General features: G+C 41.0%; 1 protein-coding gene across 1 annotated transcript in view; it reads left to right on the top strand.

The window, feature by feature from the left end:
* The window catches only part of SV2C (synaptic vesicle glycoprotein 2C), a 226,014-nt gene that overhangs the window by 28,660 nt on the left and 170,365 nt on the right, over positions 1 to 26,989 (top strand). The window contains exon 2 of the mRNA XM_037000252.2: positions 23,507 to 24,179. Coding sequence (XP_036856147.1) covers positions 23,600 to 24,179 — 580 coding nt within the window. The 5' untranslated portion in view covers positions 23,507 to 23,599. The remainder of the gene's footprint in view (positions 1 to 23,506; positions 24,180 to 26,989) is intronic.

Here is a 26,989-nt window from a genome sequence, read left to right as displayed (position 1 = left end):
CGGCAATTGAGGTATTTTCTTTCAGATCTGACTTTCAGTGTTTTAGTTTCCTGTTAGCTTATGAACCTGTCAAGGACTGTAACTTTTCTGTGAAAAAATACAAACCCTTTTATAGAGCACAAAAGTGGAAATACAGATATTGAAGTAAACTCCTGTACTAATTGCCAATATCAAAATTCATATTAATTGCATAAAAGCCCTGATAACCACACACACTGCTTCTAGTAGTTAGATAATACAAGCTCACAGTTTTTTAAGATCTTTTATGCCAGCTTTCTAATTAATAGATGAAGAAAACAGACCAAAAGCTGTTAAAAACACTTCATTCCCAAGGTGACTTTAACTTATTTGCAAACATCAGAAGAAAATTCAGCAGAGGAGAGGGACAGGATATGTGATGGCTGTAGGTATCACTGTGAGCATTTTGTAGATGACCGCATGAATATATGATGGCTATTAACTGTTTTAAGGTCAAATTGGCTAAGCCCTGTTGGAAAGGAGCTGGCCAAAGTGCTGAAATGCTTGACTAGTCCAATAAGAAGCCCTAGAACAGCACTTTTGGAGTTTACTTGATCATGGAACCGTTGAAGCTAAATCCAGTAGACAGTGATCAATTCTCATCTTTTGTTACCTATCAGCAACTTTTGACACAGTTGGCCACTCCGTCCTTGTCCTAATTGTTAAGACACTGTATCTCAGCTCCAAACCTACCATTCTATATGTTCTATTTGTGCTGGTGATTGGAATCTGCAAACTAATTTCTGAGACAGCTCCGTGTTAGGCTGTGCCAGTAGGAGACACTAGAGAGAGACTGAGAGGCTGGAGGAGGAAGGTGGGCCTTGCTCCTTCTCATCTGCTTCCCGTGGGCTTCCTGTCTACATGTCTTTCTTGTGAATGTCATGGCTTAGAAGAATTTCCTCATGTAATAATAATTGTAAGTAACAATTCCTTCCTGTAGCTACTTATGATTCCAGTTTGCTGTTTCCTAACACTTTCAGAAGCTGCCTGTACTGGGTTGAATAGTGTCCCTTTTAATTTTAGGTCTCCCAGAACCTCAGGATGTGACCTTTGGAAACAGTTTTTGTAGATGTAATTAGTTAAAATGAGGTTTTACTGGCTTAGAGTGGGCCCTACACCTAATGATGGGTACTCTCATAAGAAGGCCATATGAAGATGGAGGCAAAGATTGGAGTGATGTGTCTTCAGCCAAGGAATGCCAAGGATTTCTGGCAACCACTGATGTTAGGAGATAGGCGTGGACAGATTGGCCTCCAGAGTGCTCAAGGGGAGCTGGCCCTGCTGACACCTTCATTTCAGGCTTCAAGCCTCCAGACCGCGAGAGGGTAAATTTCTGTGGTCTTAAGCTACCAGTTTCATGTAATTTTGTATGGCAGCCCTGGGACACTAATATACCACCTCATCATAGCTCTCAGAGACAGAAGTACCAGATGGCTGATGGCCTCTTTTTAGAAAACCGTTCCCAGACCTGTGAGATTCCTTCCACTGGGCTCAGAAACACCTGACCAGCTGAGCAGTACCTGCACCTCAGGGATTTGAGCTTGGCTCTGTGGGGCCCTTCCTCCAAGCTTATTTAGTAATTCAAACCTGGTTCCTTTGGTCTCTCAGCCCTAAAGATGATATATTTTCCTCTGTAGTTCCTACCTTTAGATACCTAGAGTTCTGTTTTCACCCTTTTGTCACCTGATTAACAATTTCATACTTAATAAATATTTACACTAAATTCTCTCCATTGAGTCCCTGACTGGATCCTGATTTATATATTCCCTGATACTCTCATCATTAATTCCCAGTAAAATCACACTCTCTTGGGCCATATAGGTCACCCTTAATCTACTCTGCTGGTTTATCCTCTTCTCTCCAACCCCTTAATCTTCTAATGATCCAGGCTGTGGTGCTTCCTGCGCCTCTCCACCCTTCCCCTCTTTTCTCTGCATACACTCATTCTCTTGGTGATCTCGTCCATTCTTAGGGCTTAAAAACCCATTAATATGCTGTTGACTCCCAAATATTGACCTCCTCCCCCCAAAAAAACTTTGACCTAGACCTCTGACCCCTGAACTTGAACTATGTATTCAGCATCTCCACTGGATGTCTAATTAATACCAAAAATTTATTATGTTCAAAAAGTGCCCTCTTGAACCCTCTACCCACCCCCTACACAAACTTGCTGCTTCTGCAGCCCACCCCATCACAACTGATGGGGACCCCTCCCTCCCTTCCTCTCTCCCCTCTCACACTCCACATCAGAAAGAAGTCTTTGTGCCTCTGCTTTCAAATTATATCCAGAATTTGACGTTCCTTATCACCTCCACTGCTGCTCTCCACCTCTGTCTGAACCACCTGAATTACTGAAGTAGCTGCCCACCTGGTCTCTGCTTCTTCTCTTGTCCCCCAGAGTCCTTCTCACAGCTCCAGGGAAATCTCTTAAAAGGTATTCAGACCACGTCCCTTCTCTGCTGAGATCCTTCATCATATTCAGAATACAAGCCCAAGTCCTTACAGATGTCTAAAAGGCTTTGTATTATGTGACTCTGTCACCTTTCTGAGTCTGTCTCCTACTCTCCTCTTTCACTGCTCTGTCCCAGCCATACTGTCCTCACTGGTGTTCCTCTAATATGCTGAGAATGATCCTCACTTAGGGATTTAGTTCTCTCTTCCTGTTCAGAACATTCTTTCTTCATATATCCGCTTGGATGACTTTCACCTCCTCAAAGTCAGTGCCCAAATCTTATCTCAGTGAGGCCTACTCTGAATTCCCTCATTATTACCACAAGCTGCCCTCTCTCCACTCTCACTCTCCCTTGCCTTTCCTTTTTATTTTTCATAGCATTGTCCTCTAATAAACTATGTGATTTATTCTAGTATGTTTGCTGTTTATTGTCTTTCTTCCCATGCTAGCATGAAAACTCTATAGAGCAGGGATCTTGCTGTCATTGTTGTATCCCAAGTACCTGGAATAGTGCTGGACACAGAGCAGAAAGACGCTCAGTATCTGTTGAATGTTAAAAGACTGACTGTATTCACAGATCAATAGAAGCTTTAGAAATGTAGGCTACACCCTTGGGTTAAATAGACCACAAAAATGAGAACACAAAGGAATTAAGTACTGCCAGAAATTGCCAAATCATCTATTGGAAAAAAAAATATTTCCAACATTAGGTTTCTTAAAAAAATCAACAAGTGATCCAAAAATGAAATAATTAACAAGTTTTGAAACATTTTAATTCAAGACAGAGTGTTGAGAAATGTAAAGATTACATTACTGTTATTTTTTAAATTAATAATATTAATGTTAATTTTTTATTAACTAATATTAATATTTCTTCCACATATATGCCACTGAGCATAGTTTAAGAAGTGCTGCCATAAAATAATGGACTGGCATAAAAGTCATGTTTTGCGTATACACAATTTAAATATAACAAACAAATAATACCTTTTGGTTTTCAGATTATTTTCAATTATATTTTCATTGATATTGTGGTTGGCAGTTAAAATTTGACTACATAAGATATATAAAGAGTATCTGAAGTTCCATAAAGGAAGCAACTTTCTCAAAAGAATTTTTACAGAGTTTTGTTAAGATTAGCTCTTTTAAAATAATGTTTAATTCTTGAAAAACAAAATATCTACAGATCCTTTTAAACTTTACATTATAGCTAAGTACATAAACTACACATTTCAAGAAAAGGTCACTCACATTTAGTTTATACAACACAGTAGGCAAATGTTGGAGATTTTTGTTTTCAGGATTCTTTGGAACTATTTGTGTTGCACTGAGTGTGGGGAACCTTTTATAGGGTCAGTAACCCATGATTGGCAGAGGGTGGGGAATCAACAGAAGATCATGTGATGTAAAAACAACATAAGGATTTTTTAAAGTATTTAGAAAACATTAAAAAAATTCTTTTTTAAAAAAAGTAATAATGAAGACATGCAACTAAACAAAAATAGGAAAACAACAAAGCAACCTTTATAATAAAGTCAGTTAAAAGAGATAACATAGGAGTGATGTCCCCTAGGAAGGGATAAAGAAGGACATAAAGAGAGGGAGTGACACAAAAGGATCTGGAAGCGTCACACAGAAAGGCAGTGATAGCAATATGGGAGCAGAGAGTCTGCAGTTCATCAGGAATTAGAGACATTGGCAACATTTGCAGAACTTGCTCTAAAGAAATGTTTTAATTTCTTTATTTTCACACAAAAGTTTTAATCACAGATGTCCTTGAAATTCAATCTTTCACCATATTAGAGGGGTAAGTAGTTTCCTACTTTGGAAAAATGATACATATATCTATAGCCTATAGAGGAAAAACATTTCCTCTCATTGGCTAAACTTTAAAATCATTTAACCTTTTAGGACTTAAAAGACTGTTTTGGTTTCATGCTGAAGTTTTAAATTGTCTGTTGCTATTTGACCTGTGGACTAAATGGAAATAAAATGTGAGTTCTGTATTCCCATGCTAAAGCAAACAGAGATAACTTGTTAATTTGGTGAATTGTGGTGAAAAAAAACCCTGATTTGGTTGTTTGGCATTTGTAGACAAGAAAAAGTTGACTAACTAAATGAGCTATGTGCTTGTGTTGGTTTCTTGTTTCCACTAGTGTCCTGTTGGCTTTAGAGGTGAAGTGATTAGCCCAGTGGCCCCCAGTCAGGAACTGGCAAACTAGCTAACTGCCTGACTTCCTTTCCTTTTTGATGGTCTTTGTGAATTGATGATTAGAGAACCAACCCTTTTGCTGTCAGCTACATAGAGAGGGAGAACTCAAAAGAAGAATTTGTGTTTGAGAATGAATTTCCAAATCTTAATTACTTGCTGTGTTATTTATTACATTAAGGTGTAGGTTGCAGTGAAAAAGGAGGAGGAATGAAAGACAAGAGAAAAGGAAAGGGCTAGGAGTGTTTCCTATGTGTTCATAAATACTCTGTTTTTTTCTATTTTAGTATCAGAGGAAATGTAAAGGGCTAAAATCTCTTAAGTTTATAAGAACTGTGCCATTACTCTGTTGGATGGCCAGTATCTTCTGAGACTTGAACCATCTGCAAACCTCATTTTGGAGAGCTGAGGGGGCATGATTACAGAGAAACACTAATGAAATACATTAAAATTCTTGAGTATAAGCACATATGGGTTCATTTCATATATAGTTTTCTAATATAATTGGTATTATGGGTTGAACATCCCCCTAAAAGGTATGTTTTGTCCTAATGTCCAAAACCTACGAATGTGACTGTTTGAAATGGTCTTTGCAGATGTAATCAAGTTGAGATCAGGTCATTAGAGTGGGCCTAATATGGTCTAATATGGCCATGCTGACACCTTGATTTCAGACTTTTAGCCTCCAGAACCATGAGACAATCAATTTCTGTTGTTTTATGCCAACCACTTTGTTGGCAGCCTTTGTGCCAGCAGCCTTTGGAAACTAATGTCCTTCTGAGCTTGTGTTTTAGTGTTAGTTGTTCTTAGTGGAGTCCTTACTGGAGGTATTTTCTATATCTAAGATATATTGTATTAGGAAACTATCCAATGGTTTGTGCCTAGAAAAGATATTTCAACACAAAGTGACCTAAGTCAACTCTGATTTTCCATAGAAATAAAATAACAATTAGGGGTTACTTTTGTCACCTACTATTCTTCAGAGAAATGACTGCCCACACTATTTTTAATCACCTAACAATTTGTAAGTGGTGTCTCTGTACCAAATAGTAAAGTGTTTTCTAGTGTATGTCACAAAGGACTTACTTTTATGTTTCTTGAGATCTTGAGGAAGAGAATGGTGCAGAACAGGTGATAAGCTAGGAAGGGGGGGTATGTCCACACAGCTAGAAGGCCTATGCTAATGGTAGGCCATCAGCTGGAAGCAGTGGAGGTCTCTCCTGCTGGAAATCCAGGGCACAGAGCTTCACTAAGCATGCCTCTTCTGTGCCTGCAGGAAGTGGGGCCTGAACATCCCACTGTGCAGCATCAGTGGCATACATGTGGGTACAATGGCTGCTTTTGCTGGTAACTTTAATAGACAGGGCACTCTCTCAAGTAAGGTCATGTTCCTGGAGGAGCTATAAATCTAATTCAGCAGATTCTCAGGGTTTGTGGTGTTACAATTTGAGATTGGACAGTCAAGAGCAGTGCCATGAGCCTCTGACTTGTAGTAACAGCGGATCACAAAGTTGCCCGGCTGGTGTGCAGAAATGAGCTATGAGGGAGTCAGCCTGCCAGTGACCTACTGGCACTGACATCGCCTTGGAAGTCTGTTGTTCTCAGGTGCCTCCTCATAGACATTCACTGGAGAAGTTAGAACGTGGATTCTGGAAGCCAGAATGGACTGAAACTCATCAGGAAGCAGGTGCAGTGTTGCCTGCTTGTCATAAAGATGCTAAGAACATGAGTATTTGAAGTCCAGCACAGCTTGTCAGCTGGCAGAGAACAGGATTCAGAACCAGAAGTTTTACACTTGACTTTACATTTGTTAGAACTGGACTTTCGTATCTCTAGGCCAGTCTCAATACATTTCCTCAACCTCAATTTCTGCATCTGTAAAATTGGCTGCAAGCACAAATGAGGATTGCATGAGATAATGTATATGAAATTTATAAATGTTAATGTGATATAGAGATGACACACCATAAATGTGTATCCCTGACCACACCCATGGGCTTGGAGTAGAATATTGCCTGTATTGCAGTGTCTGTTTTATGTACCATGTGAGGAAGCATTTCTGCAAGAGGGAGCAGATAAGTCTGTTGATTCTGCTTACATTTAGAGAACCTTTTGCAGTCCTTTAAATCATAGGACCAAAAGCTCTTACTTAAATAAAAAAATTCAGCATAGAACAGATGGACCCATTTCCAGCCAGGAGGAAAATCACCCACCCACTTACTGTGTTTGTTTCCCTTCAGACCTGTGGACTAGCCCGCAAAGCTCAGATGTCCCAAGGACTCTGTTAAAGCCCCAGTCACCATCACTTCCCTGAGTCATTCAAAGTCTGGTTCACACACCAACTGGTATTACTTTGCAATAGAATCTACTATAAGGCAGATCCACACTCAGATGGTAGACCTTCCTGCCTTCTAGCAGGCTAGGGGGATGACTCCCTCCTCCCTCCTGTCCTGGCCCTTTGTGTGTACAGCGTGCCCACAGCATGCCATATCTCCCAGCCAGTTGCACTGGGGCTGGGGTCCCACTGGCAAGAGACTTCAGAGGGAACATGCTTTACCTCCTTCTCACTGTTCTCCACCGTCTGCTGCCACACACTTTACCACCCCTCAGCTTCTGCACATCACAGGTGCTCTTAAATATGTGCTAGATTAAATGTTACCAGCGCACAGGAGTTATTTTTTAATGGCCCTTTGAATGGTAAATTCCTTCACTAACTTTCTTTTTTATCTCAAACTGTCTTTCTTAAAGAATCACATGTATGACTGTAGTGATGGTGATTATTAATGATGAATTCTTAAAATTACTACATGTGAATTCTGTGAGAGATATTGAGAAAGAATAAAATAAGTCCCCTTTCCAGTAAGGAAATGTGTTCTGTCTTTGTCCTTCTATCCCAAGTATTTCCAGCAGTGAATTTCCATTTGGAGACTAACCTGTGGGACTGGTGTAATGCGGTTCCGTTGCTGTCCTGGAGACTGGAAGATAAGGGCAAGTATCTTTCTGCAGACCACAGTAGCCGTAACAAGAAACAATCCACCACCCAGTGACAGCACCGAACTCAGTTGCTTCCCCATTAGGAGGCAAGAATCATCAAAATTAATTAGCTTTCCTGGGATCATACTGAGAGGCAGTGGTGTTCATCCTGCTTCTGTATTGTGGGAATTGCAAGGATGGCAAGAGACGGCCTTTTTCTTTCTTTTTACCTCTGCAGAATTTTACCCCATTAAGGGTTCCACAACACCAGGCCTGAGAATACTCATTCTGTAAGATATCTGGGGTCAGGTAAGTTTGGGTGATATTGTTCTTTCCCTTTGTGGAGAAAAGATGCACACAAAGCATGTTAGCACATCAAAGACTCTGAGAAAGCCTGTAATGGCAGCAAATGCACCAGATTCAGTTTTGCTGACTTTAGTGCTCCATTCGGTCATCTGTTTAACAGAACTTTTATAATGTGTCAGGCATTCTTCTTTGTACAGGGAATTTAGCCAAGAATCAAAGAGAATTTCCCATTCTTATGAAGTATATAGTTTCTGGGAGAGTTAGTGCACAAATAAAACATTATGTAATATGTTGTTAGTTGACAATAGGTAAACAGCATAAAAGATCAGAGCAAGATGGTATGTGGGCCATGTCATAGACAGTGTGCTCTAGGGTTCTAGTGTGGATGTGACATTGGAGAAGAGACCAGAAGGGAGGGAGGGAGGCCAGCAATTATCTGGGGAGAGAATATTCCAAGCAGAGAGAATAGTGTTGGGGAGGAAGAAATTTCCCCTATTCCTTGAAGTTCTTCTAGCAGGTCTAAGAACCAAATTGACCCAAGACAGATGAACAGGGGGGAAAAAAATGAAGTTTTGGGGTTACAAAGGCAGTCAAGGAGAATGAGGTATATATGTCATCCCGAGCCCAGGAGAAGGGGAGAAGGCTCTGAGACTTCAAAGGAAAAGGGAAGCAATTCACAGAAATATGAAAAGAATAAATACTTGGTAATAAATACTTGATGGGCCACACAGAACCAATGGGACACAGAGGGAAGTTTGACTGAAGGCTTTGTCCCATGCCTCCCTGTCTACCACCCCCAGATTTCATTATAATGTAGCCATCTGTGGTGGCACCTCTCCTCCTGGAGTGGTTCCTCCATCTAAATTCTTTTTATACGGTTAGAGGGTGGGAAGTCACAGTTTCTTTCTGAGTGTTTTGGGCCTTGATTGTTCTCAACTCTGAAATAATCTGCACGTCACAATGGCATATCTTGGGTCAACCTGCCCTTGGTCCCTACAACAGCAAGTGCAAAGGTCATGAGGCAGAAGAGTGTTTGCATATTGGGGTGAGCTAGGGTAGAGTGAGGGGCTGTGGTGGGAGGTGAGACCAGAGAGAAGGTGGTCCAGGCCTTGTAGGGACAAAGGGAGTGTGAAGGAAGCCCCAGAGGGTTGTAAACACAGCAGTAGTATTTTTTGCCCTACCTCCAGAAAGGATTTCTCTGATGGCCGTGTGGAAAAGAGCCTCTAGAGACAAAGGGAGAACCAGGAAGACCAGGGAGAAGGCCGGTGCATGTTCAGGTGAGATGAGATCATGGCTTGGACCAGGTGATGAGCAGTGGAGGTGATGAAGTGAAGGTGCATTCCCATCTGATTTGTCCATAAGCTCTTTTTTTTGAGGAACACTTTTTAATATTTTTTGAAATGCATTTTAGAGAACACTGCTGTATATAATCTGATGTCAGTCATGTATTTCTGTCAGTCATGGAAGTGCTTTCATACCTTCTGCCTTGGTGCTGATTTGTAGAGGATAACAATGTCAGAGAGGTGCGACACCAAAACACTAACGGAAGAAACTGAACATTTTAACTTCAGCAAGTATGGTCAAGGTTGAGTTTGATGATTGGCCCCAGAGGTGGAAATCCTTTTTTTTTTTTTTTTTACTTTTGTTTGTTCTGGATCTGACAGGGATGCAAAAATCCTCTCACTACATGTTTGTGGGTTTTTTTATTCCAAAGTGAATTGAGCTCTTACTATAGCCTTTAGTAAACTAAAGTCCTTGGCCTGTGAAGGCATTACTTGTCCACATTTTGACTGGTCAACTCAGTTTAGGCCCTGCTTTCTTCCATAATATCATAATACCATGTGCCACTACATAGCTCTTATTATGAGATAATTATATATTAAGTTGCTGGATATTCCACTAAGTGGAAAATTCCTTGATGCTGAGAACCTGTGCCTTTAATTTCTACATACATAGAGTAGGACCAGGTGAGATCCTACCTTTGAGTAGGTGAAAAACAGTTGTTAATTGAAGGAGTGAATGAATGAGTGTCCAGGTTTCCCTCGGGCACAAAGAATGTGAGATGAACCAAAACAGTCTCTTCCTTTAAAGAACTAGTAGTGTCGTGAGGTGGGTGGATGAACTCTGACTTCCCTGTGCCTATTGCTTTGGACCCAGGTCTATTCTGATACACTGGTAGAATATTCAGTAGCCCGCTTGGGAGGATTTAAATCAACAAGTCCCTCTTGTGCCCTAATATTTACTTACCAACCCAATTATTGAGCATGAAATTCCACAATTAACACATTTCCTCAGACTAAGAATCTAAAAGAGAAATACTGAAGGGAAGGGAGAAGTACTTTAGGAATTCCTTAGCCATTTATTTAGATATTGCATGTGAATTACTTGAGCTGCTCTTTCCCCTCAATGATAGTAAAGGAGGAGTTTTTGTTGGAAAAGAGATGAGGGCCCCCATTCTCCAGGGCTGCCTTGGCCATGCAAAAGTAGCCTATTCCTAGGCAGAACGGGGCCTATGAAGTCAGTGGGCGCTCCAGTTCTGCTTTGCAGATGATGCTGTGAGGACATGGCACCACTAACACACCTTGGTCTCAAAGCTGCAGCCGCATGCATGTAGTCACCGAGCGCTGGGGGAGACCTTAGGGAGGCCTCTGATGCCTCCCTTCTAGAGGCCACAGCAATGGAAACAATGAATAGATCATCCCCTGGGGATAATGCTCTGGTGCTCAGAGGTGCTGAAGTAAACAAAGGCAGCTGCTTTTGTATCATGACTAGGAATCTTAGTGAAACAAGGACAAAGCCGAAAGAGAAAATTTGTCATTTCCAGAAGGAAAGAGGAAAACACTGCAAGCCTGGGAGAGTCTGTTCCCTCTTGCTATTGACATCCGTGGGAGTTAACTGAGGTCCTGGAGAAAGTGTTCTGTTGTTGATATAATATGAAGGAGGCTGACTTGATAAGCCTGGCTGTGACTGTAAATTGCATTAAAACTCTGCAAGAATTGTAATCACATTGCCTGACTTGTACAGAAAAGGCAAGCAGACAAATAGATACTCTTCTTGGAGCTTTCCTTGCAGCTAAACCTCAGGATATGTATCTTGGCAACAACGTGAACACCTAGAGTGGGGTGAGTTTTTTCTGGAAGAGCACTGGCGCCTGGTGACCCAGCTGTGCTCCTGGCTTAGAGGAAAGCTCAGCCATCCTACCTGTAATGGTCATTTTCCCTTTCAAAAAAGGAAATTAGCAGCATTATCACTGCTAGACAATGAATTATATTTATAAATGACATTCTTTTATTCTATAATTACAAGTATACTAGCACTTACTGATTAGGTACCATGTACCAAGTGTTACCTTTGATGTTGTTGAATCCTCTCAACAGCACTTTATTTGTCATTTTACAGATAATGCAACTGAGTATTAAAGACCATAAATACTTGCTTCGTGTCAGTCACAGAGCTATTAAGTGGCCAAAGCAGTATTGGAGCCCAGGTGTGTGTTTGACTCATAAACAAGATCACTGTTTATGTCTAATCATTTAGGTCACTTTACATGTATCTAGGACACCTTTTTACTCAAGGGATGTTGTGGAGTTCCTATATAAATTTAGGACTGACGACATGTTTGTTTCACTGAGCTAGCATTCGGGTTACATGACAGTATTGTGTCTTTGGGTCTAAGTAATTACCTGATACCAGTATTTGGCTGGATCTATAACCAGCTTTTAAATATGCAAGGTATAACTATCTAACTTATAAATTGCCTGGGTCCATTTCTTTTTCTTCTAATTGCAGTGACGTGTGAGCAGAGGAAAGAAAGTGAAACTAGTTCCCTTCTGTAGTAGCCCTGATGAGACACTGAGTGATCGTGGAGGAGAAGGGTAAATGATCACAGGTCCTTATTAAGCACTACCAGATACACTGAAGTTGGATTCTTCCCTTGATTCCTCTGTCTATACTGAGGAACTTCTCTTCCCACCATCCTCCCCCTTCCTCAAACCTCAAAGACATTTAATGAATGTTGCCTTTATTTTGAAGTTGTCCTATTAATTATCACATGATTATCGCAGAATAAAGATTATTACTGATAAGAAAAGGGCTAATGGGATATAATAATAGGCATTTCCAATGTCTAGGTAAATAGGATTTTATTTAGCTAATTCTTCTAGATCCCCTATTTTAAACCCATCATAGTTAGAGTAACTCTCAGGTCCTTACCATGGCCTCAGAGCCCTGGATGATCTGTCTCCAGCCACTTCCCTTCTCGCCCCTCGCTGACTCTCCTCAGCCACCTGGCCCCTCGCCGTTCTGCACCTGAGGCCTCTGCTCTGGCCCTTCTGCGTGTCTGGGAAGCGCTGAGCCCCTGGACACAGCATGGCTTATGCTCCGGCCTTAATCAGTCTTCTGTTCAAATTTCCTCTGCCCAGAGGCTCCCTTCCACCACTCCTCCTGGAATAGCAGCCCCTCCTGCTCTCTCCAACCCTGTCTGTCCCGTAGCGAAACTGCTAGCCATCTGTGGGCACCTATGAAATGTTTGCCCTCCCTTATTGGACAGTGCAGACACAATATCCCCATCACTGCACAATGTCCCCATCCACTGTTCTATGGAGCAGTGCTGCTCTGACCTCTTACCCTGCTTCATTTTTATTTGTAGCTCTCACCACTACTCGAAGTTATATATTTATTTGTTTTGCTAATGGTCTGTCTTGTCACTAGAAGTAAGCGCCATACAGTCAGGGATTTGGTGTGTTTTGTTCAATCTCTTATTTTCAGCTCCAAGAAGAGAGTCTGGCACATAATAGGTGCTTAATAAATACTTGTTGAATGAATGGTTGGATTTTCTGGGGGCCATTCTGTAATTCCAGGAGAGATAAGGAGACTGTTGAGGGAAGTCACTCTTCTGCTCTCTTAGCCTCATGTTAACCCATGTGCTCCGGGAGGAATTCAGCTCCTGGTTTTGTTTGTTGTCAAGTTTCTCTCGCATGGTTCATAAGTTCTAGTGAAAGAAGCAGAGGTGACCACCATCAGTTTGAGCAGTATTCACAGATGGTCCCTTTCAAATCTGGCAGCCTCTGTTTAATGTCAAGGGAATCATCTGCCAGGTGGCCTTTGGTCGTTGCATAGAAGAGACTATCTTGCTGTTACTGAAGAGTAGGAATTGTATATGGCAGTTTTGTAACTGATTATGCTGAATGCAGTTTTGATGCTCCTTAGGCATCTGGTTTCCTCAGGGGTGCCAGGATCCTGATAGCTGCTTAGGGGCGGGAATCCAGGAGCACTGCACTCTTTCTGGGCTCCACTGAAAGCACCCCAAGTCTGCTTGCCAGCTCTCCTACCACATTGTTCCTTTTAACACTTTACTAGAGAAGGGCCCAGGTCTACAGAGGGGGCTGAAGAGGGAAGCTGAGTTAGAACTGTCAGCAGGGTTCAGAGCCATCCCTTTCTGAATTCTCCAGCAACACTGACCCAGTGCCCGCAGGGCCTCTGTTCCGCTCCGTGAGGGAGCTGCAGTCAGTTCGCTCCCCACTGAAGCCAAGGTTATGCTGTGTGAGAGAGCATGCTTCCTGGCCCACCGGGTGCACCTGAGGGAAGCTAAAGTTTGTGGCCATAATATACACCGTGGTTCTGAGAAACCAATAAACATGCAAATGAATACAAAAGAAAAAAACAGATTTACATATGTGTGTATGCATCTTGTTCATAAATTATAGAACTAAACATTAAATGATGAAATTAAGATGAATTAGGACAAATATAGATAAATATTCTGGAAGTTCAGGAGGGACTTAATAAACTACTATAAGGCAGAAAACATGAAAGAACCTTTTAAAAAGACTATAAAAATCCTTTAATAGCTTTGCTATTAGTAAGTATTTGCAAAATACCATGGGCAAGGCCACCTGAGTAAAGTATCTAGAACATATATGGCAGAAGAGTTTAGATCCTTACTATATGAAGAGCTCATAAAATCCAAGATAAAGACCTTATATTAGTTTCCCATGGCTACTTAACAAATTACCATACTGGGTGGCTTAAAACACAGAAATTTATTCTCTTGTAGTTCAAGATGTCCCAGGGTTGCCCTTCTGCAAAGGGGAGACTCCGTCCTTGCCTCTTCCAGCTTCTGCTGGCTCCAGGCATTCCCAGGCTGGTGACTGCCTAACGCTAATCCCTGCCTGCATCTTCGGACTGCCTTTTCCTCTGTGCCTGTGTCTTCTCTCCTCTGTCTCTTACAAAGAATCTTGCCATTGGATTTAAAGCCCACCTAGGTAATCCAGGATGATGTCATCTTGAGCTCTCCAACTTAATTACGCCTTTTCCAAATAAGATCATATTCACAGGTTTTTGAGGGTTAGCATGTGGACATATCTTTTTGGTGGCCACCATTAAACCCACTTCAAACTTTAATGCAAAAACAGCAAATATTTCACATCGAAAGAGATGTTCCATTTCACTAGTAATCAGACGCAACTTAAAATGATAAACACCATTTTTCCATAATTTGGCAGAAATCTCAACTACTAATTACCAGTACAGGTGAAAACACAAAAATAGGGAATCTCCTGCATGTTTTTAGAAGTTATAAATTGCTACAACCTTTCTGAAGGACAATGTGATATTATATATAAAAATCATCAAAACTAGGTCCTCCCTTTAACCTCAGAAATTTTCAGTAAGATCTGCCATAAGGGTGTGCATTACCACATTATTAATAATATTGAAATAGTGCAAACAACCTAGATGTCCAATGACTGAAGACAGATTAAATGAATTATGTTGTACCATAAATAAAAATGGTATATTATTTGGAAGCATAAGGACATTTTCAACATAAAATATATGATGAAAGCAGGATATAAAAGTGCCAAAGTCTGGGTCAAAATATTGTACCAAGCACAAGCTAAACCCTAGCCCACATACATGGATGATATATCAAAATATTTTTTCAACAACAAATAGCTGATCTTAAAAAAAAAAGAAATCCTCAGATGCCAGAAATGGAAGGGAAGACATAACAGCATGTGGGAGCTGATACTGTGCCTTCCAAGTTATGACCAGGACATGGTCAGAAGGCAAGCGGGGAGCTGGGAGCACACTGCCCATTCCCACTGGAAGACAGGACGGTCCACAACTGTCTATCATAGACAGGAGTGGTGAAATGTCACCCGCCTGAGATGGAAACTCTGAGCCTGCCAGTATCTCTGCAAACAGGTAAATCCAGAGCTGAGCCAGTGACAGAAAAAGTAGCTCAGACCGTTGAGAACCCTATGGGGCTCAAGCAGGGACAAAGGCAAAACCCTGTAGGAAAAAACTAAACAAACTCTAAAGGGAAGCCTCTAGAACTCCAGGTCTAAGCATGAGAGGATTCCTGTGGAACCATAGCTCTTAATTTTTGGTTTGGTCTCAGGAGCTACTTTTTACTCTTAAAAATTATTAAGAACAAAAGAGCTTTGATTTTTGTAGATTATGTCTATTTTTATTTACCATACTAGAAACTAAAAATGAGAAATTTTTTAAACTTCAGAAACTACAAGTACATATTCTGTTACCCACAGGGCACCATCACCACACATCATGTAGCTTGTGGAAAATGCCCCTATATACTCATGAAAAATGAGTGAAAAAAATCAAATAACATCCTTCTATTGTTATGTAATTATTTTGACCACAAAGATTACATAAATAGTCTTGGGAGTTTCCTGGAGATCCACTTTGAGAACTTTGAGATACTTAGACAACCATTGCTATAGAAGATATGCTCACAGCCAAGAATTACAAAACATGTAATGAAATCCTATACTATTTGAGGTAGTCTACTAACCCAGTGAATGGGAAAATTTGTATACCCAAAGATTTAGCAATTAAATAGAGTAATCTGAGAAGGGCTTCAAATCCAAATGTGTGGTATAATCTAAGTTAATCATATGCTAAAGCATCTGCATAGCCTAAAGATTGTTAAGTATAATTGCTAACTGTTATAATTGGGGCTCTCTGGGTAGTAGAAATACATATGGCTTTTATTTTATCCTTTGTGACTTTCTAAATTTTCCAGTTATTTCTTAAGCATGTTTTAGTTTTGTAATCAGAAAGTATATTGCTGTACTAAATTGAATTCAGATACTTCTTCAAGAGAATATTGCTCATTTATACTTACCTAAGAATATTCCTTCTGTCAGGAGGTCTAGGACCTTCAGAAAAGTTCACATATGTCAACAGGTTTGGCATTTGCATATAGCCTTCAGATTCACTAGTGTAAAATTTATGGAGGTTTAGACACTGCTGAGGCCAGTTTACCTGGATTTAGGAGAGCTGTTCTTCATAGAGCAAATTAATTGTGTCATAATTGAACAAAAAGATGTTAATATATTCAAAATAAAAATTTCCAGGCTCTTTGAATGACTTATGACTTTAAAAAAATGCAGATATGCTAAATAGTCTTTATTTTTGTACCAAGTCAGCTTAAAAATTGTAAGAGATTACATTTCAAAAACTTTAATTTTTTGATAGACTTGAAATACTGTATTTCATTTTACAAATAGTATTTTTAGTGTAGACTTTCTGCCTTTCATCCTGCTTCCCTCAATTAATTCTAGTGAGCTTTATGATATTTTATAATAGAGGTATTAGAATTTTAAAGGATCGTGACACATACCTTACTAAGAATTGCAGCTCATGGGTGTTGTGCTAAAGGTGGGGTAGTCTGCTGTTAGGACAGTTTGGGAAGTGGTTGGATGTCACATTTAAATACGATTCCTTACAACAAGCTTTGCATGTGGCATTCTTAGAGAAGGATGGATGAAGTATGAGACAGATTACTAAGTTTATTTGGCTACAGAGCTTTTTCCTTTCAGACCTTGTAGGACCACATTCTGCAGATTGCACTTTGAATGAAAGCTGATCTAGACAGCTCCTCATGAAGAAAGCAGGGGTCAGAGGGCGGCCCCCTTATGGTGCTTGTGTCCTCATTTGGTAACATGGCATAATAGTAATCACGTTACTAGGTTCCTGTTTTCAGGGAGCTCATGTTCTAATAGGGAAGACCATTGCATACAAAGGTAATAATAAAGGAAGACATGGTGGAGGGCCGGGAGGAAACCCACTCTGCCTCCCTAGAACGTGTGATTAGGTCAGGCAATAATGAAAGGAAATTACTTCGTGAAAGAGGTGGCTTTTGAACTGCTCCTTGAAGAACTGGAATTTATGCTTAAGTTTAAAGGTGTGCAGGATGAGAGCATCTTTAAATGATAAAAGTCCAATGTCAGAGATTTGGGCAGGATTCCTTTATCTAGAAATAAACTCTTCTATCTCCCAAAAGCTTCTTTTCAGAATGTTGTCTCATTGCAGTTAAAGGCTCCTGCAGTTTAACTCTGGTTACCTTCAAATATCATCACCCTTTCACACGGTTAAGCTATATAAAGCAGCAACGTGGATGTTTTTACGAGGTACTTGGAACTCTTAACGAAGCCAAGTCCATCTTCTCACTTTCTGCTTTCTCCAGACTACTAAAGTGCAGAGCTCACATAGATTCATCTTTTCTGTTGACAGGTAATAGAAGGTCCAGATGCTTCGAACCTGTGCTGAATAAGTGTTTGAATAAACCGTTCCTGCCAGAATAAGCATATTTGTTGTCTAGATGGTGCCCTGTACTGAATCTCTTGGACTATGTTCTTTTAATAATCAGAGCATTTTATTGAATTTTATTATTTACATTTTACTGAATGTAAACTTTGATTTTAACCTTTTTAGAAAAATCACGACTTTCAGACATATGTGAAACAGTGTTAATAAAGAGGTACTTAGCTATCTACAGTCAATCAGCCCTACTTGCAGTGTGGGTGGTGAATATTAAGTGGTGCCTTTCTTTCTGATATTAATCATAGATTAAAATGTACATTTAGTTTGGAGTAATGTATATAGCGTCCCTCAAAATATTTCTAGACTTACTGCAAATTCTAGATGTTCACTTCCTTCTTTATTGTAAAGAATCCCTATTTTGTGACATTACTATGATGTCAACATATATGGTTAGTTCTATGTCATATCTTGTAGGCGATGCAAAGTGATAAGGCTCTCCCTGGGGTGGTGGCTGGTGTGCTCTGTTAGGGTCTTGTCCAGAACAATATGGCACTGCATTAAGGTACGATATTATTCCCCACTTCTTAATTTCCACTCAGGTATGGAAATTTCTACTGCTGCCCAGAGACAGCTATGGGGAAAACACTTGCATCTTCTCTGTCCCTTACCCACCCACATACCCTTATTCCTCTGCAGGAAAGAAAGAACAATATTTCTGGTAAACTAGGAAAGAGACCGTGAACTGCAGGCTTCAGCCCCGAGGGTAGTGCTTGCCCAGGTGGGTGATGCCTGCAGCGTGGAAAGCTCCCTGGACGGCCTCCCCTGGCCCTCCACCAAGGAGGCTTGTGTGGTCCAGCATGCTGGGAAGAAGGTGTGGCATTGGGGATGCAGTGTGGGCCCAGTTCCCATCAGCGGGCAACTGGTTGTCATTTGTCTTCTGTGTTGAGTATCTCCATCAGATCGAAGCTCAGAAGGGGGGTGGGAGTTGTTATACAGTGAGCCCCTCTGCCCAGGCCCAGCACCCTGGAGGCCTACGCACACTTCAGTGCACCCCTGTCATCCATGTGGCAGGTGCAGCTGTCTTCTACAGCAGGTTTGCTCTTGGCATCTTTGCTCCCATGTGTGTTTCTGTCCCAGGCTCCCCTTTCCACCAAGAGGTGGTAGATGTGGTGGGTAAGTGGTTGGGTGCTGGAGTAGGATTGTCTAGGCTTGCATTCTTACTGGGCAGGTTTTCCCTTCTATAAAATGAGGATTTTAAAAGCACCCACCGCATGTGACTGTCGTGAAAGTTACTGTTGTAAGATAATACCTCTGAAGTGCTTGGGCTTAATGGTAAAGTGACTGATGTCACAATAGGTGAGCTATTATTGTTGCTGTCACTGCTCCATGAGTGCACAGTGGCTTCAGGGTCGCATTAATACAGTTATTAAAATGATGGGCTTTCCCAACATCCAGAAGATTCTAGAATATTTTGCAGAGAATGAGTTATCCAAGATCTTTTGATGATAGTGGTAATAAGGGGGAAACAGAAGGAAAGACTGGAGCTTCAGGGGCAGTTACTGGGTAACAGAGAAAAACATCTGTGCGTACATGTGTGAGCAGTGTGTGATGGGAACAGGTGTAGGGTCATTTTGAAATAGTGTGTGGTGTTAGTGTGTACATGCTATTTGTCATGAGCCATCAAAGAAAAAAAGAACTAAAACTGTTTTGCCCGAATCACTCTCATTTATGCATATAACTTACTTTCATGCAGAATGATTCTTAACACGCACTGATTGTGCATGTCATTAGACCTATCAGATAAACTTCACTGTAAGTATTATTCAGTTGTAACAGCCACTTCTATAAATGTAGTTTTTAATCAGTTGTGGGTCTTACAGCTTAGCATGATCAGCAGGACATCTAAATAAGCATTTATTAAACATTTCCTGTAGGAGATCAAGGTCCACTCAGATATTCTTGAGCCCTTTTGTGGCCTCCCAGCCCTGCTCCCCTGGCTTCAGTGGCCTTTGCTTCTGCCCCAAGCACCTCTTCAGAGGACTGCCCTTGGGCTACTGGGACTGTTTGTCTTTTGGGGCTTAAAGCTGGAAGTGCCTACAGTCTGTCCTCACCTCTGGGTGGGCCTCAGCCAGCAGTGGACAGGTGTGCAAGTGATAGTCCAGCGCTGTGCCGTGAGTGGGAAAAACTCTGAGGCAAAACTTAATTCCAGAGTTATCAGGAATGATAGCTGAGGATCAGGCTGAGGCCCACCTCACAGGACTGTCTAAAACTGCAATCCTACTTTGCCTGACCCTCCCTTACCTGCTGCTTCCACCTACTTACCAGTTCCTTTTTAATAAATCATTTGAACCTGACTCCTCATTGCAGGGCTTGCTTCTGGGGAACCTGAATTGAGAGCATTTAATCTATGTCTAATTCTGACCTAGACATGGTGTAAACACCAACTCATTTAATCCTCACACTATAAAGTAGTTATCGTTACCGTCATTTGGTGGAGAAGCACCGACTTGTATAAAGGACAAGGCGCAGCATGTACTGCCCTGGAGGTGGGTAGAGGTCCACTGCTTTGCCTTCTTGCCCACCCTCCTGGCCTGTGGCCCACTGATAGCTTATTCAACATGACTTTATCACCTTTTGTAGTACAGCCACCATCTTGGGATAGTTTATCTGGCTGAGCAAGACAATATTTTGGAATTATTATCCATATAAAGTCTATCACTAATGGAAGATATCACAGTAATTCTCCTTGTTTCAGAACCTATAAGATGATTTAGCAAAGAATCTATAAACAGTTTTCATACAGGAACACAAGTTATTAGAATGTCTATTCAGACTGACATTTAATAAGACCTCAATAAGACCTTTAATAAGACTTACAAGAGCACTGTGTAAGGCAGATGGGGATAAGGAGCAAGCTTTTGGGACCAGACACATCTGTAGCTGAGCCCAGAATCTCCTCTGACAAGTTTTGTGCCCATGGGCTAGTTATGTAATCTCACTAAGCCTTAATTTTCTCATCTGTAAAATGGAGACTGTAGTATCTGTTTTGTAGGATTGAAGTAAGAATCAGATAAAAGAATAAAAGAATTTATATAATGTACTTGGCACAATGCCTGGTGTAGAATAAGCACTAAACAAACCATTTTTTCTTAAAAATGGTGCCTGGTACATACAATGTGTGTGACTGAGTGAGTCACATTGGTATGTATATGCTGTTTGCAGACATTGATGATGCCATCAACAGCTGCCCAGAGGCCTCCTCAGGGGCCACCCCTTCAGCACTGCTGCCTTAATGCAGGCATGACCTTCCAACACAAATACCCATGTGTCCTTTTCCTAGTCATCTCTGGAATGAGCCAAGCCTTTTGCATTTTTCCATTTATCTGAGAGAGATTGGAATAGCCGTGGAGTACAACTCTGCCCTCTAAGTAACCTGCCCACTAGCCAAGCATCTTGCCCATTTTCCAAGATTACTTAGTAAGGATGGTACAAACTCTTTTTCTTGTTTAACATTTTATTTTAGGATCACTGTAGAGTCACATACAGTTGTAAGAAATAATAGGGAGAGATCCCCTGTACCCTTCACCTAGTTTCCCCCAATGGCAACATGGACAAACATCTGATTTTAAACAGAATTTTTGGGCAGTATTCATACCTGCCCTCATTGATGCAATAGCACTGAAGAATCTTCACTTCAGTGAGACGACAGACTGCAAGGCTCAGACTCTTCCAGTCAAGAATCAGAAAATCAACTGGAGCTTGGATTTTTGGCACGAGGAATCTTTAGTAGAAAGAAGAAGTTAAATACACACATTCCTTGTTTTGCCGAGAATTAAAACTAAGTCTTTTACAAAAAACATTTTTACAAAGCTAAATATTTAATCATAAAAATCTTTTTTACTTTCGTAAATACTCCTGTGATTAGATTCCTGAGGGAGTTAGAATTATCCATTTTCCAGTCAGTACCATGCTATTCAAGACACCATGCCTGTTTTCTCTCAGAGGGGTGGCTCCCACACAGGGCCTTGTTGGGGCTAAGAGCCCCTTAAAGCTTGTGGTAAGATCTGTGACGGGGAACAAAAGCAGAAAAGCCAAATGCAAGCGTTTATTTCGTTTTTGTTAGAAAAAGCTATTTCAGAAGCTGGCTGATCCTACCAGGCTCGCCGGTCGCGGGGTGGTGCGCTGCAGGGCTCCCGGCTCACCGGCCCTTTGGCCTCACTTCGTGGAGTTTCCGGCTGATATGCGCAGGAAGCAGGTGGGGTGCAGTGTCGGAGATCATCGGTTTATGGATAGTAGAGCAGTTGGCTTTGTCTATTATGTGAAATGTTTTAATTTTGCTTTTAATTTTTACAGTAGGATACGTCTCCCTGTCTCTGACATCGTTGATCCCCATTGTCCCTTCCCTTCTTTGCTCCTGCCTCGAGTGTCTGAGCAGCCTGTCCTCAGCCTCCTCTCCCTCTGCTTGCCCATCTCCCCATATTCTCCTCGTGGATCCTCCCATCCCTCCCTTCCCCTGCCCCTCAGCTCTCCAAAAAGAAAGAAAAGGGGAACAGAAAAAAACCTCCATTAAGACATTTGGCACAAAGCCTTGTAATCATATGCTGATTTTAATTTCATTTTGTTCATCTTTAAGAACAGACCTGTGCAGAGCCATGCTTCTGTTCTGCCTCCTTTTGGGCATTTGTAGGTTTTCAGTTGTAACCATGTATAGTTGCTTTGTCAACAAACATGTTTTTGTCTTCATTGCTATGTTAGTTTGTGATATCTGAATGAGCAGTTTCAACATATGTTTGTCATAACCACTTACCAAGTATTTTATACTGCATACAGAAGGAAAAATCAGAAATGGCCATTATAGAAACCACCGTTTAGAACACTGCCACAGTGCAGGGATTGACTGTTAGTGATGGGGAGAGCGACGTTTTCACCTTTATATCATCCATGTACAAGGGCGGGCCTGCCATTGGCTTACCTGAGGAGACAGCTCAGTGGGTGAGTGAAATGTTGGTTAGCATGAGGTCAGCCCGAATGTAATGAGCCAAGTTGGGGCTGGGCTGCCAATGAGAAAGAAACCTGAAAGGGTCATGGGAACCTCTGACCCTGGGGTCTCAGACAGCAGTTCACTGGAGTGGCACAGGACAAGGTGGGAGGTGTGTGCCCCTGTGTGTACAGAGATAAAGAGGGTAGAGGGTACAGACCCAACCTGTAGTACTCACGTGGTGCAGTGGTGAAGGGACATTGCCTGTGGCTTCCCTGTCCCTGGGGGTGGTTTCTGAAAGGACAGACGCCACTAGACAAGTGAAATGTGCTAATTCGGTGATTATCAAAGGTATCTGTGCAACCATTTGGTGAACTCTGCCAGTTTCCTACAGATACAGCTGCTTCCCTAGGGTAAACACTCATTGTCCGATTGGGGCACCATGTGAGTCTCGGTATCATTAATTGGAAGGAGATACAATGAAAGTAGAGGGGAAATGCATTTTACAAATGTATGTATGATCAAATAGCATCATAGATAGGCCTGCTTATCTGCTCTTCTTGTTTTCAAAGTGAGGAAGAATGTCAGACTCTGGTTTTGCCTTTGCAGTATGTGGGTATGTCTGGGAGCAATATAATTTTTCTCAATCATGGTGTATCTTTATAACACTTTCAAAATGTGTTGGATGGATTTGTAGAGGTGACTGATGTCCCATTTTGCTCTCAGGGGAATGCCTGTGCCTTCTCTGCAATTACCCAGGGGACAGAATCCTTTAAAAACAAACCAGTAGCAATCACAGTAAAACCCTAAATACTCCAAGGGCTGATCGCACTGGAGCAGAGAACCAGTATCTGGTGTACATGTGCACAGTGACATCAAAGAAAGGAAGAGCTAATTCTGTGCCTTGGTCTGAGGGGGCAGTGACAAGGCGAGGAGCTAGATGGTGAACAAGATTAGGAAGGAATAATAAACACCTCCTGTGTTGTTTTTTTTTTCACAGCACCGTTTTGAACCCAAAGTGGAAGATGTTGTGAGGGCTGACTAGAGTCTGTGAAAAGCTGCCGTCTCCTCATTGGCCATCAGTTGAGATAAGATGGAAGACTCTTACAAGGATAGGACTTCCCTGATGAAGGGTGCCAAGGACATTGCCAAGGAGGTGAAGAAACAAACAGTAAAGAAGGTGAATCAAGCAGTGGACCGGGCCCAGGATGAGTACACTCAGAGGTCCTATTCTCGGTTCCAGGATGAAGAGGAGGATAATGACTGTTCCCCGCCCGGAGAAGCCTATGACGCAGAGGCCAACGACGGGGAAGGCTCCAGCGACGCTACTGAGGGCCACGACGAAGACGATGAGATCTACGAAGGGGAGTATCAGGGAATCCCCGGCGTGACCCAGGGGAAAGACAGCATCGTGTCGGTGGGGCAGCCCAAGGGCCATGAGTACAAGGACCGCCGGGAGCTGGAGTCAGAGAGGAAAGCGGACGAGGAGGAACTAGCCCAGCAGTACGAGCTGATCATCCAGGAGTGCGGTCACGGCCGCTTCCAGTGGGTCCTCTTCATCGTCCTGGGCATGGCCCTGATGGCAGACGGCGTGGAGGTGTTTGTCGTCGGCTTTGTGCTGCCTAGCGCTGAGACAGCCCTCTGCATACCAAATTCCGGATCGGGATGGCTAGGTGAGTGCGTCAGGTCAGTGAGGCAAATTTTTGCTGGTTAATCTTGCTGGTTAAGCACGGTTAATGAATGGAATAAACACTTTTCATCTAGAGCACTGTATTTTTTCCTGACACTTAATTATGAAAAGTCTTAAACATACAAAAGAATCAGAAATAAGGTATGATGATATCCATATACATCTGCCACCCAGATTCTATAATTAAGATTTACTCTATTTTCTTTATCATCTATTCATCTGTCTTTCCTTCCATCCGTCAATCCGATTTATATTTTTATGTCTTTTAAAATGCATTAGAGCAACATATCTTGGTTTATACTATTATAAATGTATTGGTTTCTCCTTTTTTTAAGTCTAAAGATATGCTCCTGGAAGTTAATAAATCTATTGTATGAAATTTATTTGAGGTTATTTCTGCAAAACTCTGACAGATGTGACTTCAAATTCCAAACTCCAAATTTTATGTGTAATGCTATAGTTTAAATGCTTTTGAGACCTAGCTAATTTTTGTTTTTCCTAATCTATGTGTATATTTGCTTGTTTATTTTTGAGATAGCCTTTCTCCCAGAATTTTCTTTAGATGACTTTTTCTTTTTGAAAGTTGATACCTTTGTGCCTAAACTGGAAAAACTTCATTTCCTCATATGATTTAAAGATTTATTTCAAATCATATTATTATTTAAATTACATTACATGTGTTAAAAATAATGTGACCACTCTATACTGTATCCAGATAGCAGACTTGATCCTTATAAGTTACCATGCATTCAAGGGTCATATAGTTACAAAGCTGTAGTTAACACTCCCACTCATTTCTCTTGTGGAAGGGAAAGTAAGACCAAGAAACAAGCACACAGAGGAATATTCCCAACCACTTAAGATTCTACTGCAAACACTTGTTGCATTAAATCATGAGGACTTTCAAAACTTTTTTGCAAAGCATACCTCAGAAAACACGTTTATGTGCAGGTTAAATCTATTGATATGTTTCAGAGTCTGTGAAAGAAAGTAAGAATACTTGTATATTTCAAAGGGACTTTTTAAAACTAAAGCTTGAAAAACAAAAGTATACAATTCTTTTTGTGGAAACCTCACAATGTTGTTAAGTCATGTATTATCATTGATGCTGCGAGATTTTCTGTGTGGAAAAAAAATTGAATGCCATTTCCTAACGTGTTCTGTGACAAACGCAAGAAAGGTAATCATGAATGAGAAAATGGTTTACATCTTATTCCTTCAACACTTGTTTCTCTTTTATGACTTCCTCCTATCATTTGTTTCCTTAATCCCTTAATTTAAAGAATTAGATGTATTAGAGTGGATGGATTGTGGGGGTGAGCGGGGAATTGCTTGCATGGTTTGCTGGCTGACTCTCGTGTGTTCAACCATCAGAGTGCAAAACGTGATTTCAAGGTGTGTTCTTAGTCATTTGTCAAATTGATCATTTCAGCATATCTGTTTTGTATATAGTATTTTCTTTCTGTTTTTTTCCTTTGGTGAGCAAGTATACCCACAGTAAGCGTGGACATCAAAATGTTTATCAAGATTTTGCTAAAGGAATATGTCAGAATATTTTAAGGAGATAGATCCTTAGAAACACATCTGCACAAATATTTAATAATTACAGGTTTAAATTTAGAATAAAATCTTTTCACCTTATGACCCTAGCTTTTATATTGGAAGCATTTCAGAGAAGCCTAAGCTAAGCTTGCCTTTATGCCTTTATCTTCTTGGTGCCAATGGAAGCGCAGCTCCATGGGTGATTTCCTTATCAGTACTTCCTGTAAACCTATAACCCCTGATGATGTTACATGCCCTCAGGTGGCATTTGGAAGTGAAGATAATGCTGTGGAACAATTGGAGCCCATATTTTCATCTCTCCATAAATGTTGTCTGCTTTAGTGAATTAAAAAATGTGTCCCTAGGAGTGTATAGTTACACTCAATGTTGTGAGTTCCCAACAGAAGCATTTGAATGGTTTCATAACTGTGCCTTCCAGACTTGCATTTCAATTATTTTGCCATTGTAATTCCACTTATAATTGCATCCTAACAGAATCTTTCTAGACAAGCATTTAAGTTGTTTTGCCACTTTCATTTCATCAAATAATAGCTTTATAATATAATTACCACACTAAGTCATAGCAATGGGATCAAAATGCAAGAAAAAAAGATGCATGACCTATGCTTGGTGGCATTTTGGGGATTTAGATTTGCAATATAATCTCTCATTTGCTACTAGGCATTGTGTCATTTTCTCAAGGAAGTCCAGGAGCAAAAAATATGAGCCAATTTGCGATTTAATTATTTGGGAGATGGATCCTCTGTGCTTGCTAAAAGATTGACTTAAAGGTAGCTAAGGGCATACGTGTGTGCATGTGTCTGTGTGTATAGTCTGTGTATATATATAACGTTGTTAATTGGGCTGGAAAGCAGTTAGAGTAAATATTTAATTATCTAATGAGCTTCTCTTTGGGGGAAGAAGTGCAGTCACTTCAAGATAATTGGCAAATTTGCCATTCTCTGTTGCCAAAGTGTTTATTGAGCACTTATTATGTACAAAGCACACTGTTACCACAGGGGATAATTTTTTTTAAAAGGACTAGATTTCTGTATCCAAGGAAGTTATAGTCTAGTTATGGAGAAATCACAAATGTGTGCATATTACCTGTACAAGGAGGCAAGTATCAACAGTTATAAGAAAGCCTTCAGGCTGGGAGACAGTGTTAAGGGGTAAGGATCTCAAGGCAATGGCAAAAAAACATGGATTTGAGAGCCTTCTGGGATAGAGTCAGAAAGGATTGGGTGATGG

The sequence above is a fragment of the Manis javanica genome, chromosome 1 (assembly GCF_040802235.1).
Source record: "Manis javanica isolate MJ-LG chromosome 1, MJ_LKY, whole genome shotgun sequence".
Classification (NCBI taxonomy): Eukaryota; Metazoa; Chordata; class Mammalia; order Pholidota; family Manidae; genus Manis; species Manis javanica.
Note: the sequence above shows the minus strand (reverse complement) of the source record. Positions and strands in the feature narration are given on the sequence as shown.